This window comes from Haliaeetus leucocephalus, unplaced genomic scaffold (genome assembly GCF_000737465.1).
Source record: "Haliaeetus leucocephalus isolate CR32 unplaced genomic scaffold, Haliaeetus_leucocephalus-4.0 Scaffold184, whole genome shotgun sequence".
NCBI lineage: Eukaryota > Metazoa > Chordata > Aves > Accipitriformes > Accipitridae > Haliaeetus > Haliaeetus leucocephalus.
Window position 1 is genome coordinate 9,028,924 of NW_010972620.1, and position 17,639 is coordinate 9,046,562.

At 43.5% G+C, this 17,639-nt stretch overlaps 1 protein-coding gene across 2 annotated transcripts in view; it reads left to right on the forward strand.

Annotated features, from left to right (window-relative positions):
* The window catches only part of SH3PXD2A (SH3 and PX domains 2A), a 180,631-nt gene that overhangs the window by 139,220 nt on the left and 23,772 nt on the right, over positions 1–17,639 (forward strand). The window contains exons 6-7 of one of the 2 annotated variants that reach the window (XM_010564786.1): positions 12,207–12,320; positions 16,898–16,981. In XM_010564786.1, coding sequence (XP_010563088.1) covers positions 12,207–12,320; positions 16,898–16,981 — 198 coding nt within the window. The remainder of the gene's footprint in view (positions 1–12,206; positions 12,321–16,897; positions 16,982–17,639) is intronic. The other variant, XM_010564787.1, reaches the window with a different exon arrangement.

Here is a 17,639-nt window from a genome sequence, read left to right on the forward strand (position 1 = left end):
GAGCCCATGCAAACAGGGGGGGTAGGGGGGTAGATCTCTCTGAAATGCAATGGGAAATCCCTTTCCCAAGTAGGGATTTAGATACAGGAGTAGGTACTTTTCTTTCTACCCAGGTTTGGTTCTTTCCACTCTGTAATCATTGCCTGCAGCCCTTGGGAGGAAAACATGCTGAGGAAACTTCAATTCATTAGTCATGCTAAAATGTGCTAGTAGTCCAGTTGGTCTTGCTGGAGGTGTACGTACTTCACATTAGTATTGCGGTGAACTCCCAACTTACCCTTCCAAATGTGCACACATAGTCACTAAATGGGATGTTTTGGAATAAATTTTCAGGCCATATAAGCTTTTGTTAAACTGTAGTGTTCCGACATAGTAATTAGTATGTCAGCTGACAGACCTATCCAAAGACTTATTTGCTATTCAGACTGTTTTACATTGCAAGAACCATGCTTCTGTGATCTGTTTGTTTTTTATGGCAGTGCCTAAGGCCCAGCTGAGATCAGGGTCCTGTTGTGCCAGACATCTAGGCCTTGTCTCCAGAGAATGGACGTCTACATGAGAGACAGACAAAGGAAACGCTGTTTGGATTTGGGGGGGGGGGGGGGGAAGGGAAGTAACTAAGACTTGGAAACTGGGGAGGGAAAAACTCCTCCCATGAAAAGAATGGGTCTGGTTCTTGGTTCTCTTACAGAGAACTCCCCAAAGCTAGGCCAGCTCCCCAGCAGCAGGACCATCTTCTTTCTCAGCTTGCGGGGAACATGCAGCCTCTGTGCTCCATCACTGATCTTCCCCAAAATAAGAAGGGGAAACCAATGCATTTTGGGGGAAGAAGGGGAGGGGGGGAAAAAAAAAAAAAGCCACCAATCTGCCAAGAGTGAGATCCTGAAAAGTGCAAGGTTGCAAAATGCCTGAACTCAAGGTTTTCTATGATGTTATCATCATCTATGATGTTCCCCATCACAGCGACTGGGGAATAGCAGTTGCCTGTGCAAAGAAATAAGGAGATATCGGGAAAGTATAGCACTTGCAGCAGGGTCTGGCCAGGGGTGGTTACAGGCAGTCCAGCATGTCCTCTTTTGGTAGCCTTGTACTGGGGAGAGAGAAGGGTTTAATCTTGCATGCACTCATAGGGTAAGCTTTAGTGACTACTTCTTGAAAAGATAAACACTACGCCTCTATATCATCTGTCTAACAGGTTTAGGTAATACCTTACTGTGCTGCTTATTTATTTTAAATGGTGCTGTATTGTGTAATGCATGTGTGTTCGTAATGGAGGGTCTGCAAATCTCAGCTTTTCGCCCAAGGACAGCATTACTCTTGCCCTTGTTTCATGGTTGATTTATTCCTAATGGAAAGGAATAAGCCTCACAATGGTATATTTGTCTTGTCTCAGCTCTGTGAAATGCGTGGAGATAGACAGCTCTTCTGTATCTCACATCATTAATTTGCCTTGCTAACCTTTAGCATCAGAAGATCAGTCTCACTGATTATTGCCAGCAAATCTGTGCTTTAGTGCTTGCTCTGGCTTTGTTTGATTAAGCTTGAAGAGACAGAACGGAGAGTCCGAAGATGAAAATGTTTAAATATTGGGACTTTGACTTACTGCACATTTAATGGTGCCTTCCTGGATGCAGACTGGCAACTGAGGCTGCCGGCAACTCAGCCTTTCTCTGTGAAGAAGGCGTTAATAGGAATTTTGCTGTTGATGTTCCCGTAGCTGCAGGGAAATCACATGCTCACTACCATGTAGCAAAACCACTGCAAAGATGCTTGAGCAAAGTGTGTAGCCTTCTTATCCAGAGGCCAAGCCAGAATGGGTAGAAACAAGTGCTTAGTTACCTGGCTGTGTGCAGAGTATTTTTTGTAATGTAAGAGGAGTGCTTTTTTTTGTTGAGGGGGGGAAATAAGCATCTTAACAGAGGTTTTTGCCTCAGTAACTTTCTTATATTTATTTTCTCTTCTTATGATGCTGATGCACCTTTTTGTTAGAGCTGGACGGAACCAGATAGCCCGCTAAGTCCTGGTTTTGCTTTTTTGAAGTCTATGTGGATGAGCTCGGTTTCCCCCTTCCTAAAGGTGAATGTCCCCTTCTGTTTCCACCTGCACAGGTAATTCTCACTGTCTGGGTCTTCATAATGGGTAAAGGTAAAAGGCAAATCTTTTCCCTCTTTTTTTTTTTCTCTTCTTTTAGTTTTCTATAATCTGCTCAAAATAGGGCCAGCTCAGCTTCCTGCTGAACAAAATACAGTAACAAGTCTGTAAGCTTCTAAATTTTAGAGAAGCCTGGAAAAACCCTTCAGAAAATAGTGAATTGGGTTTGTAATCTCTTCTGGGGAGTGTCGATGATACTACTTGTCCATGTATGTCCTTGTTCAATACAATGTAGTTCATTAACTGGCAGCCTGCTAACGCACCGGCTGCTCTTGTAGCCTGCTATTCATCACTCTGGTACTCATTTCCGAAGCTGTCATTTCCTGCAGCCTTGTGCAGGCAGCTCTTTGAGGCTCAGCTCCCAGGGTCACTGCAGAAACGTGGCTTGAATGGAGCTCAGGAGAAAAGCAATGAAGCCGTGTCAGAGGGAGAGCAGGGTGTTCGGTTTGGCTTACATCAGTATTTGTGATAACGTACCATCTGGGCTACAATCTTGCCAGATCTAGCTAATAAATAGAGCTGGATAGAAGTTGTATTTGGACAGCAGAGCTTCAAGGAACAGGCAGGATATGGAAATGGAAATTTGTGAGACAGTTATCTGAGTGCTGCAGAGTGGTGCTGGTCTGCACACTGTGCTGGGCACTGGCAAACCAAGGTGTCTCAGTTCCTTTAGCAGGAGTATTGTGGTTCAGAAGGATCCCATAAAAGCTGTTTGTAAGAGGCAGCATTTTTAATCTGGTGACTCAGCTGTGCTCCAAACTGAACTAATATCACTGTTTGGTTGCTTTATCCTCTGATTTCTCATGGATATAGTGCAGCCTTTGTTCCTTGCTTCGAGCTCTTGTCCAATGTTGCTGTGTTCTGTCCTGAGGTAAGTGAAGACTGCCTCAGAGGTAGCAGATGTATTTTTGACTGAAATATGGGATTCCTGTATGACTTTGACTTTAGGACCTGGAGTGCTGTTTGGTACTCCACTAGGATTGTTCCTAGTCCATAGAGTCTCTTTTTCCTGATTCTGTGTGGTTTTGAGGATTTCCCAGTAAGCAACTGACACCACATTCTCTACAGACTTCAGAATAAGAAATTAAAACAAAAGCGACTTTTGTCAATCTGTGCAGGAAGTAAATATTGGTTATTCTCTGCTGCCTGTGAAGGCCGTTTCCTATCAGCTGGGGCTGGGGGTCTGTAACTTCTTTAAATCACTAGGAAGTAATTTGTAATCTTTGGACAAGATTACCATGAGGCCCATTTGAAAGCTTATTCATGTTTTCCTAAAGAAAGCTTGGACACAAAATGTGTTTGCTTTAAGATTAAGTCCTGTGAATGTAAAGGAAATTACTTGTGAGCTTGACTGTTGCACCCTGTTGGCTGACCGCAGAAAACACAACCCCACAACTGGTTATGACTAATAGAGAGCCTCAGTTGGCTCCTAGGGCTGAGCTCTCCATGCCCCGTGGGGCATAAAGCCATCTGTTTGCATGCCTTTACTATAGTCAGTTGTTCGTGGCTCTAGAAAATCTGCTACAGGAACTGGCTGCGCTGGCGTAGCCTTTCTGAAGGCAATGGATTACTCATCTGCTGCCACGGGCTGGGTTTGTCCACCTGATTTCTGTACGTTCTGCGCTGTGTGCTGGAGTCCGTGCCCCAGCCAAACCCACTTGTGGTTGGGAGCTCCTGTAAATACCGATTTATGTAAACATGGTACCTATAGTATCACTTTGACAAGTTCATTAAAACCTCAGATCTATAGATTTCAACCTTTAAATGATGGGCTGCTGGAGAGGAGGTGGGGGGGACAGGCTTTAAGGAGGGTTGGAGATAGATTTATTCCTTAACTTTCCTACTTGAGCTACATCTTCCTAACAGTAGAAACACTAAAGGAGATAGAGGACAGAAGGCCTTTTGGAAGTAGATGAAAGACTCTGGGCTGTAACTGAACATGGAGGAGGGAAAGTGCCCCATGAAGTTCCATGATCAGGGAAGCTGTACTGAAAGATACTAGCAGCAGTCAGTATCCTCACTGGTCAACTTCTGGGACCTACTGAAGTAAAGAAAACTTCGGGGGAAGGGAAAGAAGAAAGGAAGATACTGTCCGGTACCACTTGTTGCCCATAAATCTATCACTTCCCAAGAGAAAAAAAAATTGCAAGAAAACGTGAAAATTGTTATGTAGTGCAATCAGAACTTGAGGTCAGATACAAAATCCTGTTTCCAAACAGATCAGATGAAAAAAGGAAAATGTGTGATCAGTAAACAGGTTTTTTCTGTAATAACTGAGTTGGTAGTGTGGCTTGGATGGCACAACCACGTTGGCCAGTATACCAGTGCAAGTCAGTAACCTACTGAAAGCCAGTGGACTATGGGTGGACCTTCTTCTACTCCAATTATTGTACAGTACTCAGCATTCACAGGCTAGCAGCTGCAGCCAGGCTGCTTGCACAATATAGTGTGCCCACCTAAAGATAGCTTTGTTCCTTGTTGTGATTGATGAGATATTTCCTATGAGTAAAGCACTCCCTCTCTTAGTTTCTTTTGTTCCTATACTGAACAAAGGCTGCGAGCCACAAACATGTTGGGCTATGTGGAATGCAGCTCACATTGCAGAGACAGTTTCACCATTAGGTATTCTTGAAATCAAGTAAAGCAGGAAGGGAAAGATTATTTTAAATTTATTTTTAGAAGGCATTAGGATGTTTGAGCCTTGGCAAACCTTTTTTTGCAACTTCCTGGGGGCTGACTGGCCTGTAGAACTGGCTGACTTCACTGCTTTGTGGATCCCCTAATTTCAGTGGTCTGGGGATGCTGGGCAACACCTTGGGCTTGTTGGCTGTGTGTGTTTTGGAGTTGGCCATGGGCATGCTTAGCAAGTGGTGCTTTCCTCTGCTTCTGTCTTGGGGATCCCAGGGTACTTGAAGCTGGTGACCTGGAGTGTGATGGGACTTGATCTGTGATTTACAGGCAATGTCCAAGACTTTTCCATAGCTGTTAATGTAATAGGTAGTGCATTTACTCCCTTGCTTTAAGGACACAACTTGTGTAATTTGTACTGGATTATATGATGGCTTTGTGGATGTACATGCCAATTCTTGAAAACGTGTTTGGCAGATTCCTTCATTCCAGCTGTGTCAATACACAAATCTGAGGTCCTTTTTTTAAACAGGGAGGGGAAGCCCCTGGGTAACAATTGGGCCATAGCAAATAGCTGCAGATAGAGCACTTAGAGTTTGTAACTACCAGTTTGTATTATCAGAACCCAAAGATAAAGTGTGCTTTACTTAACTCCACGCACATGCGTGCGTCCGCACGCACACACACACGAAAAGTCACAACGAGCCTTTTGCCAAATGTGCACCTCTGAAAGGCTTGTCACCTACTAGCTTATAAGATTTGAACAAATCCAGTACTGTGGTATTTCCTAGCTGTCTAATACTCTCAATATCCATCGTCTCTGCTAGTGATGTAACCCATAAAGTATTAGAGCTGAGTTGTATATTATCCAGTTTTCTCTTTTCCCATGAACTTTTCCCATGTTCTGAACACTTCTACTTTTTCCAGAAGTATGAGGAAATATAGTTCCAATCCCACTAGAAGACTAGGGTAATATGTATTTGAATGCAGAGGTCAGGGTGTGAATTTCCACGTATATGCATGTGTGTTTGTGCATATAATGTGATGTGAAACCAATCCAAGCAAGCTAGATGTTTAAGCCAGAATCTGAGACACACATTGGGACTCTGTATCGAGCACTTATGTACACACCTAGTCAGCTGCTTTTGGTCATGAAAAAACCTGTGGCAGCAATAACTAGGATATTTATTCACATGTAGTAGGCCCTCTGTGCCAGCCAGCTTTGCAACCATAGGAACTGGAATACAGCAGCAAAGGGATATGCTGACAGCACAGCTGAGAAGTCTCCATCTACCAATGCCACAAGATTAGTAGTAGAGGTGGAGGAACAAGACAGACTGGAAGGATTAGGATAGCAAATCCATAACCATATTAGAGTTGAAACAACTGGTTACCTTAATAGCCAGTTAATGCAGGGAAGAACTCTATTCTCTCCCTTATGTAAGAGCACCCAAACTCTGGGATTCACTTCTATTTTCCTTGAACTCAGTAATGTAACACTTAAAGCAGTGCAAGGAATGCAACTCCTTGTGCTGCTGCTGAGTCCTAAGTATTGGCAGTACTTGGTACCTAGAGTGCAACCACCGTATTTGCAAGCAAGGTACCAACCTTCGCTCTTGACTGTGAGAGCGGTCAGGCACAGACATTTAGGGTTGCAACACTTTGCAAAATGAGGCTCCTGTGGAAAGTGGGGTTGCCCATGCGAACCATGCTCCCAGCATGTAGCTCGAGGACGTGAACTGACTGGAAGGATCATGACACGTGGCTGAGCTGGAATCCTAATGTGTGGCCCAATCTGCTTTGGGTATGGCACATGAAGGGCTGTGAACCTGTGCTGTGCATCTTAATTGTGTTCAAGTAGGATGTCTGCCACGAGCACATCTTTCTTCCTTTAGCATGTCTGAGCCCCACTTCCATCTTTAAAACGAGACAAATATTGCTTTGTGGTTGAGTGGTGGCTGCAGTGAAGTCTGCAGTGCACACAGGCTGGGAAATGTTATGTGTTCAAAGATGAAAGCTGCTTTAATATTTCACCAACTTTAATAATTCATCCTGAGAAAACAGCCTTAGTCTGCTGTGCAGTGACTCACGCACAGACTTCTGTACCCCAAACTATAGTCAGCTCCATGCTAGCAGGACCTCTTACATGTATCTCTGTATTTAAAAGAAAGATGCCTCTTCTGTGAATCGTTAAGGACAAAACGTGCAGAAATCAGCCACTGGCCTTCATATGAATTCAGTGCTTTCAACCCAGCGCCTTTGCCAAGCGTGTGGGACTGAAGGAGCCTTTTACAGAGAGGAGAGCCACTGTGTACAGTGATAGCGTCTAACAGCGTACAGGCACTGCAGTGAATTTTTAGGAAGTGGGTGTAAGAACATGCTTACTGCAGAGAATCCCTCTTGCAAAATGCTGCTTCTGGTGCCTTTACATTTCTGCTTCTGCATCCTCTTTGGAGGTCTGTCCGAGGCAATTATGACTGACTTCGCTATGTATCAAATATACATGTACTGGGAAGAGCTCTAGAGGGGTGAAAAAAGCAAGCACCTTCATCTGCACAGCAATACTCTTACCTTAGCTGTTTTTTAATGATCAGATCACATCTCTGAAGGAAAGTAATCAGCTGTTGGCACAAAAAAGTCTGTGTGTCAGGTCTGGAAGTGACCTGATTGTGTCTAGTACTGCTTTGTAGGACAATTGAAGTTGCTGGATCAGAAAAAAAAACCCTCAAGAGAGTTCCAAGGCAGAAGGACTTAAAAGGGAGCAGCTCTCTGAAGCCCAAAAACTGCATGTCAGAGGTACCAGACTGCTGCTTGAGTGGGATTTTTCCAAAACTCTTGAGAGGTGGAGTGTTATTTAAGTGTTTGTTTAGAAGAATGTGTAGTCTACTCATGCAGGAGAGATTCCCATTCCCTTTTACAGTGGTGCTGTCCTTCTTGTTTACTTTAGTTAAGCTCATAAATTGACAATCAAGTCTAAAGAGAAGTTAATGGCTTAAGGGAGAATAAGAAACCAATGTTCAGCATGATCCTCCAATTTTTTTTATCTTTTTTTAAGTGATTTGTAGCATCTCATGATTAGGCAGACTTCAAAAGGAATAACTAATTTTTCCTGTTGGTGTGGAGAAAGGGACGACATTGAAGTATGGATGGGTGAGGACGCATGTATACATTAGCAAAACTTGCATAAAAGGTAGTCCTTTATGTTCTAGTAGTTTCCCATGGTGTGGGTTGTGGGTAACACTTAGCTTAATTCTTTTGCTTTTTTAAAGCCTTTTGGGGAGAGGACTGGGAATACAATTAAAAGCAAGAACATGATCTTTAGAATCACAGTATTTTTGTCATTTATTCACTCTCCAGTGTGACCAATGTATTTTGCAATCATCATCTTGCAGTGTGTATGTATGCGTGGCAAGTGGAACCTTTCATCTCTTGGTAACTGTTGTAGCTCCATGCTGAAAATGCCTGAGAGTTATCAGAGCCTAGATGGACTCTGTGAGTGTAGAGACATCTTGGCTATTGCAGCTAGGGATGCTGACAGATGCCAACCAAAGGGTCAACAGACATGAGGAGAAAATTGCACTCCTACCTTAAAAATTCATATTCCTGGATTAGTATTAAGGCAGGATTTGGAGTAATGCAGCAAAGCTCAAGCTGAACTTGGTCTGGCTGCAGTGGCTACAACTCTCTGTGTGCCTTCTGTGAGGCTTAAACTCCCTTTGAATCCTCATCAGGGATGAGGATAGATGAGTCTCAGTCTAGACATCCATGCCACATCAGCTTTAGAGTTGTGTTTTGATACGTGAGAGATAGGGGCGTCTGTAAGGGTTAACTCAAGCTGTAAAGCACTGCCTAATTTTTACAGATGGTGTGAGTGCAAGAGCGAACCTCAGACTGGCTTGGCAGTGCACAGAGATAACTTTACATAATTCCCTGCAGATGTTGCTGCAGAATGGTTTTAATAATGAATCGTGAAGTCGAGCTCGACTCCAGCATAGAGGGAGAACTCGAAATAAATGCAATGTTTTGTTCTGTGTTTCAAAAGCAAGTTTTCTAACAACGTTCCTGTGATGCTCTGGGTTGGGAAAGATGGCAGGGGAGGGGACAAGAGATGGTTTGCACCATTACAGCCCTAACTTTCTGCAAACAAAGGCCAGTCTGGCTAATTTGTCTGCAAACCATGAACCCCCATTAACCTGGGGGTGGGGGGAAAAGGGTGGTAGGACCAAATGGCAGCTGCCCTAATGCTTCTAATGATGGGATGGTGCAGAGCAAGTACTTCACGATCAGCTGGGCAGAGTTCTGCAGTTCTGGGCTGTCATGCATGGACAGCATTGTGGAACTTGTCTGTGCTTCAGCCATTTTCTGCTAGGAGTTTGTCAATTCTTGCACTATGCTGTAATTTCCTTTCTGTAGGCTTATGGCTTAGATGTGCCATCATAATTCAGATTTTCGCCTCACAAGGAGCAAGTTGCCTCTGCAATGTCTGCTTAGCCACTCTAACACGCTGCACATCTTGCTTGTGAGCATCCGTTTTTGACTTCTGTGCTGCTGGGGGGTGCTGCTTGGAAGTTTCTCAGGCTTCTCAGTTGTTCAGGCTGTTTAAGTAAAACATACTTTTTTCTGTGGACATGCTACTCCAATGAGCTGCATTAAAGCCCTTCTTTTGTCCTGAGAAGCAAGCTTGAAATGGGAGAAGAGAATTTCGCCGCGGGGCCTGGTTTTCTCTGAAGCAGGACAGATACTGCTGATTTCTCAGTAGTTGCGGAGGTTTCTCATTTATGCTTTACCCTTGCACATAGTTTATAAAGGAAATCTTTAGAAAGAAATTATAACTTCCATGAGCTCTGTGGTGATTAGGATCTTTAACCTTAGTGATGGCTTGAAGAATCAAAGCAGCTTAAAACCTCACTTAGGCTCTTATATGCTCTGTCTGCATCTTGCAACGGATTTGGTTGAGTTACTTGACTGTAACCTACCTCAAATGTGACTTGACCTCCAACTGGTATGTGGGAGCCTGTTCATAAGATCAGTGAGTCGTGAGGTTTCCCTGCTGAGGCCTTTCAGGAGCTGGGAATGGCAGTAAGGAGGCACGGTGGTATGGGGGATGCATGTGTATGCACACCTAGGCGTGGGGTGAGGGGTTGCCTTTTAGCAGGGAGCCCTGTTTAGATGGATGGAGGCTCAGCTACCCTATGACTCCAAACACAAGATGTTGAACTGAGCTCAAAGGCCACGATGCAGCTCAGTGAGCCAAACCAGAGGAGCTGTATTGTGAAATGGGCTAGCACTGGGTGGGCGTCAAGGCTGTGTGATCCAGCCCTCCAAAGACCAGACTTTACCATGGTTTGAATTTGGCCCAAGCACACGTTTTTAAGTGTAGGCAAGTCCTTTTTGTGCAATTCTGTTTAATTTCTTTCTGAGGAAGAGTTTGCATAAACTATTCCAGTCTAATTGATAGCAGCTGAAAGCCAGCTTCTGACATTTTGTGCCTAATTATAAGTGTATGTTAAACAGAGTTTGCTACCCATGTCGATACGTTGCTAGTAAAATAAGGAACAACCGTGAAGATGGACTTGGCAGTGTTAGGTTAATGGTTGGACTTGATGATCTTAAAGGTCTTTTCCAACCTAAATGGTTCTATGATGTGTTTTTGAAACAGTCTGGCAGATCCTGCGTGTTTGCTGCTGTGGGCTTCGTGGCAGGAGAATTCACCTCCTGCTGAGGGGGAATAACTAAATTTAAACTTTCCAACCATGAGCCTTGTGAAGCAAAGTTTCCAAACCTCTGCTGGGCCAGAAAATGGAAAGCCATGTCTGAGTTTTGAGAGTAAATAGAGCTACCTAGCAGCTGTGCAGTGGCAAGTGAGGGTGTTTGTCCCCTGGGGCACATTGTCTCCCAGCCGCAGGCCCCAGGGAGGAAAACGAGGGTTTGTAACTACTGTCCTCTTGTAAAATCTTCCATGACAGGATTTGGAACAAACTTGGGTGACTTTTAGCATAAACACTTGAGCATTGTTTCAGCTGGTTCCTTTGTTGTTCTTTAAAGAAAGTTGCATGATGGCAGAGCCCAGCGAAGCCTCCCTTCCCCTTGCCAGGCCCGGGGCTGCGGCCTCCCAGCTATGGGAGGGCTGTGTGGCCGTCACACAACTCGGGGCTTTGCCCCACCATAAATTAACTAGTTTTTGTGCCCCATCTATTTACAGAGCAAGATGGCTCGTCCCTGCCTTTGCTCATCACAGGCAGGCTTGGGAGTCTCCTGTGAAATTAGTTGAGTTTATGACAGCCGTTAAAGTCTGTAAACTGTTTTGAGGTGCATGTACAGAAATAGCTATTTTCTCAACTCCCTTTGGGGAGGCTGAAAGACTGGTGTTGAACAATAGTTCACATTGTCTTGAGAAAGCAACTTGCATTTTGGGGGGAGACTGGGAGATTGAAGAAAGCAACAGAACTGTTTTACCTGCTGGGCTTTTTATTGTCCTGTATCTTAACTCTGACCTTACCTGAATGGAGCAGAATCTAGCTGTGCTCATAACTAAGAGCAGCAAGCTCTTGGGTGAGTGAGTGAGTCTACATCAAAACCAGTGGAGGATCAATGTAGCCAAGCAAGAAAAGAGGCAAGGATAGTTACGGTTGGGATGTATTTAACCATAAGATGGCTCACCTATAATTTTATTCATCCATCCATGGATGTGCCCTGAAGTTATATGCCTATAGTTGGTGAATACTCAACATTTTTGTAGATAGTGGTAGAAACTTGGATGTTCAGGTGGGAAGGCAAATAACTGGTGCCTATGGCCTGAAGTCACATTTCAGTTAGCTCTTCTCTCTTATTTCTGTTCTATGCAGTACCTTCCAGCCTCCCAGGGCATTGAATTCAGGTCATGTTTGTTAAATACCGGCTGTGGTGACAAGTGCAATTGAAGCAATTACTATTTTGTGTCCTGTTCTGAAATCTGTGCCCTTCTACTAAAGTCTTTCCTATTTCCATCTTTTGACTTCCGTGATACCTCATAGTAGGATTTGGGAAATGTTTGTGCTATTTCCCATACATTCACATATGCATGTATACACATACAAAGTGTTTTGATACTGTAGATGTACATGTTGCAAGACTTGTTTTGAGAAACTAAATTGGAGAACTCAAATCAGAGCTGTCATAGATAGACTTCAGGTTTCTTAAAATAAACTGATGTTTGTTCCATTGCAGCCTTTTTTACATGAGGCCTGCCTGCACACTCGTTTACCACTGTGAGAGTATCTGATAGAAATGGTATAATAGGACTAAACCCCCTCTCCTTCTAGGAGGCTGCCAGATAACTCAAATCTGCACCAAAGCTGCTGATGCTGTGCTGCCTTCTCAGTAGCATCTTGCTATTCTTGTTCCTCTTAATGTTGACTGAGCAACTTCTTTTTTACTTCTTTTTGTAGGCTGGTGGTTTGTGAGCACAGCAGAGGAGCAAGGCTGGGTCCCTGCTACGTACTTGGAATCCCAAAATGGAACCAGAGATGACTCTGACATCAACACATCCAAACTTGGGGAAGGTATGGAAAGCTTTTTTGTTATCAAGGGGAAACTGGTATTCACTTACTTTATGGTTCCCCCCCACACCCCACAGGAAAACTTTGAAAACTCTTGGTGCCACTTGTGGCTGTTAATCCAGTTCAGTAACCTCTTCTCCCGTCTTGTATCAGTAAATAAATTGTTGCAGAAGAAACTGGAGTCAGTTACCATGCCTGTAATCTCTTTGTGACCAGCTTGGGCTGTCAGTGTGACAAAAGGTTCAAAAGCTGAAAATTATGCTCCTTTTAATACCCTTAAAAAGCATACAAACAACTTATGTGCAAGTCCAAGCAGTATGTTCTGGTACAGGTCCTGGACTCTCATGTCCATGGAAGGAGAGAACTTGCATGGCTTTTTGCAGAAATTACACAAGTGAGAGCTTTTAATTGGAAGAAGGTGCTTGTTCGAGCCACAGTCCATTAAAAGGAGTGAGATTTAACTTTAATGGTTGCTTCTCATTACAATTTGCTTCTCATTACAATTTTTTTTAATTAATCCTTGAAACTAGTTTCACTGCTTTTTGCTGTGGTCTATGATTGTGTGGAAAGGTAATTTTATTTGGTGTGGTCTCATTCTACTAAAACTGAGATGCTATTTGTCATGTATATGTATTTAGCTGCGCTGGTTTTTGGCTAAAGATGCTTAATTCAGGTTCCAGAAGTGGAATAGTAAAACCTCACATGTTCCTCTGTTCCATTATGAAAGACTAACCACATCTTAATGGACTTCTCATGTAGCAACTGTGTACAAAGGACACTTTTATTATGATTTGCTCCATTCTAATGAACGTCTTGCTAAATTTCTAGGTGCTCTTGACGTGACACTTATGTAAAACGTATGTGGAAACTCAGCTGACCTTTCCTTAGCACAGGCAGGAAGCTTAGAGATGTGGTGGGATGACCATCTGCCCATTAAGATAGCACACAGGCAAAACATAACTTTATGCTGGGCCCCAAGGGTGACATCTGTGGCTTATTGAAATCTTTGGCTCTGTAACTAATTTTTCCCTGCTCAAAGCTACCCATATCCTGGGTCACTTAGGGTTTAGAGACAGACTGGCTGTAGACTGGTAGGACGGGAACCGGTCTGGTATGATGCAACATCTTAGCAGATGCAAAAGCAGTTAGTAAAGTTTCCCTGTTAGTAAAGAAGAAAAACTTACTGCTCTTTTCTGAAAGAGTTGAAGAATGCCTTGTCTGTTGGTCTGTAGCTTCCTCCCTTTTCCTGACTCTTAAATATGGTGCATGCTTGACAGCCTTATTGCTTAAACTGCTTTCATTTCAAGCTCTCCTCCACCTTTCATGTTGCCCTCTGGAGTGTACTCTGCACAGGACTGTTGCCACACAGCAGTCTTTCCTGGGTAATGGAAAATCCATCAAATGTTCCTTATCTTTTTCCTGTCGGTCCCCCTTAATCCATTACACTGCTCTCCTCAGCTATGGTCAGCAGTCATGCTCCCTGCCATACTCCATATCCAGATATGCTGAAACCTGAGACTGTTCTTTCCTTTCTTTTCAGTTCCATCTCAGTGACAAATCTAATTGCATTACCTCTGCAGCTGCTTTGATGTGCCCCAGCTTTCACTCGTTTTTCAGTAACTTTGTTTTATGTTGTTAACTACATAAGCTGAGACTTCCTTTGTTCTTTATTTTTGCCCCCTCCAGTTCTTTACTTGGGCTATTCTTCTCCTAACAGTTATTCCATAAGAGAGGAAAGAACAACTCAGATTCACTTTCTTAAAGACAAGTGTGTAAAAGTAAACATATTTACACAGAAAACTTGCCAACTCTCTCTCAGGAGGCAGGAGAAAGGAGCTCCGATATAACTGAGGAGGAAGGCACTTTAAGTGGATTAAGTGCCCTAGCACCTGGATTTAGAGTTCTACAAGTTTCAGAGTGACTTCTGGAGGTGTTGACTTCCTGCAACTGTTCAATCTGTGCTCTGCCTACTTTGAAAGGGTAGAATCACTAATGTAGAGAGCTTTCTGTATCAGCCTCTTGGCCCTCTCCATTTGCAGTGGACCTGGAACAAGTCCACAAGCCAGGCAAACTCAGAGGTCTGCTCTGCTGTGGCAGGCCCTTGTAAAGATAAGGAGGTGCTGAATGCAACTTGCTAATAATGCTGCTTGTACATAGCAGTAATATTTCCATGTGTCTCTGTTTAAATAGTCTGTTCCCTGAGAAAGACAAAAGTGTTTCCTCCCTGCGTCTGAGCCTGCACATCATCTTTTGTCAGGACAAGGGTAGACAGTTGACTGCTACCTGGGCCTGTGTTTACACCAACACCATCTTAAAAGGCTTGGAAAACATTCAGAAAGCGATCTAAAGAAACATTCACAGCCACAGGAGCTGTTAAAGTAAACATCCTAAAATGGACTCTGGAAAGGTTTAGACACTTGTTGATAAATAACCTTGCTGCTGATTAACTGTGGCATGACCAACCAAGTCCAAGTCTAGGATCAAATGGCAAAATTCAATATTGTTGAGGAGAAAAAAACCTGACTTATGCAAAGCATCATTGTGATATAAAAGGGCTGTCACTGGGGATAGTCATATGTTGTGAGGAGGACACAGTGTGGTGGATCTGTGTGACCCACTGTGTTTAAGCGTTGCTCCTGGATGGCTGAATCCTCCAAACTCCTGGTGCAAGCAAGGAGCTGTGGGTAACTGCTCTGTGTTGACGCCTGAAGTAAATTTCTACCCCTTCCAAACTCTCCCTTCCTGCAAGCCTTTAAGTTCAACACCTTTCATTTTCTCCCTTCTTGTATAGAAACCTCCTAATGCAGGCAGCCTTACTGTCAATTTAGCTTTAGCTTCTCTCTCTGCTATAATCTGTATGTCTAGTGAGGTATCTGTCCTGTGTTGCCTCTTGCGTAGCATGTGTGTAACTGGCAGTCTAATGTCCTGTTGATTTGGAGAAAGCCACCAGGTTAAAACAATTGGTAAGAAAAACACCACCAGCAAGGAGTGAACACAGCTCATCCTCTGTGCCACCATGGGCTTCACAGAGGATCACTGATTTCTGTTAGCCAAAACCACAGCAATCTATGAACTTGAAATCCAGCTTCTCGGGAAATTTGTGGTGGTTCTTTGACTCACGTGGCATCAAAGGGGAAGTACAGAGTACCACAAACTAGATATTGTGTCTGTTCAACACCACTTAACACACCTCCACTTAGGGTGACTAGGGAGGGTTTAGGCCTTACAGAAAAGGAGAAACTGAGGAAGAATGAGCTAGGTGCAGAAGTCTGGTCTAAGCCCCTGACAGATAGAAAGGGCAAAAAGGCAAAAGCCACTTTTGGGGGAAGTTACTAATTTTTTTACTTATTCAGCTAATCGTTCCCCAATCAAATAATTTTGCTGTGCCTGATTGTCTATAGAACATAGTTCTAGGAGATGATGGTGTCTGCTCTCATAAGGGTATCTTCCCCAAATGAGTGCACATAAGCAGAATTGAGTGATTATTAATTATGTGATATCAAAGTTTATGGACAGTTTCCCAGCATCACTAGCAAAACAGTTGTGTTTGCACTATAGCGATAGCTGAAGTGTAGTATTTTGCATTGCTTTGTGGCAGCACCAAGCACCGTTGCAGTAGTTGCCAAACTAGCATGGAAACTCTTGAATGGAAAAAGGGAAATGTTTATCTGTGTTTCTGTGCCAGTCCAATGGTTCCTGTGTCGTTCACACCTTCACAAGCAGAAGAAGGAGCTGAGTACAGTTCTACATGTGCAATCCAGAAAACAAGTGGTGTCCTCTGTGCACAGCTGCTTTCACAATGCCATTTCCATAGGGGTCTTGTCTTTGTTTATATTTTAAGCATAAATTATTGTTTCAGTGTGTAACTAATTTTCAGTTATGGCTTGTTAGCTTCTTGAGCCTGCTCAATAATTGCAAGGTTAGTTTTTTCCTTATATTTGTAATCAGTATATTAGAAATTTGGATCACGATAATTAGCTGTGACAATGATTGTGAGTCATGTGTTGCAAGCAAGGAGAGACATGAGACACTTTTCATTTGGGTTCTGTTCCTGAGTGCTGCTTTTACAAGTGAACTCGCATAAGAGAAGCTGCCTTCCCCCCCGCCCTGTGTTTTGTTTACAGTGTGATAATTTGCTTAGACAGGGTTAGAGCCCTATTGGGTTTGATGTCATATGCAATAGACAGTATTTTCCAAAGATCCTGTAGCCTAACTAGGAGACGCAACAGCAATGATGTTGATCTGTCCCGCCACTGCAGCCTCCTTGGACAAGTTGTCTTCATTTGTGCAGCTTGTTTTGGGGTGTATGTACGTTTTTGGTTCTTTTAAGGAAAGCCAGTAGCAAGGGTGGCAATTTGTGACAGTTCTAGGTGGCTCATGTTGCTCAGGCTCAAGAAGCTAACTTGTTCCACTGTACTATATAAACTAAAACAAAATGTCTGCATCCCACCTAACCCATTCCTGCTAACAAGACCAGTGCTTGTAAATGCCATGTTTTGTTTTTATTCCTCACCCTCCCATGATTTTTTTCTTTTTTTTGTCTTTTTTTTTTTTTTGTTTCCATCCATGTTCCAAACTAGTTTCTAAGAGACGCAAGGCTCACCTGAGACGCCTGGACCGGCGATGGACGCTGGGCGGGATAGTCAACAGGCAGCAGAGTCGAGGTGAATTAATAGCTTCCTATGGCACCAGCCCCTAAGGGTGCACCAAAAGCCATGCTGCAGCTTCGGCTATTGTGTGCCAGGGTCTGCATCTTCAGCACTCTGGTAGAGAGAGGTCAAAGCTCCAGAGTTCAGATGTGCATTTTGTACATGACTGCTTGAGGGTGTCTTGGAGCCAGGGTTAGGTACCCTAAGAGCTGGAGGCTAATAACCAAGGGTAGCTTTGCAGTCTGGCTCCTCGTGCTGTTTGGGGAAGCTCACATCTGTTGTGTTTTAACTTCGGGCATATTTGTACTCAGTCTTTCCTACCTCAGGAAGGACAAGTGATACTTTCAGGGCTTTTAAAATGAGAAGAATGCCAAAAAGCCATGGTTAGAGATGTGCACGCTGGAAAAGTGCTTGATGTGGAAAGATGAGAATCATTCCAGTTTCAGTCCCCTCTCTTCCTTGCAAGCAGTGCTTGGTAAAGACAGACTTCTTCAGAACTCTTGGGAGCTTTTGGTGTCAGTCCTAGGTGTTTAAAATACTACCAATAGCAGCATAGATATATATAGAGAGAGAGATATAGATTTTTTTTTTAAGCTTTTTTGGTCTGACAGGGAGCATGGTGGGGTGGGAGGGAACACCTTGTATTCTGAAGCCGTGTTTGGGTAAAGTCTGA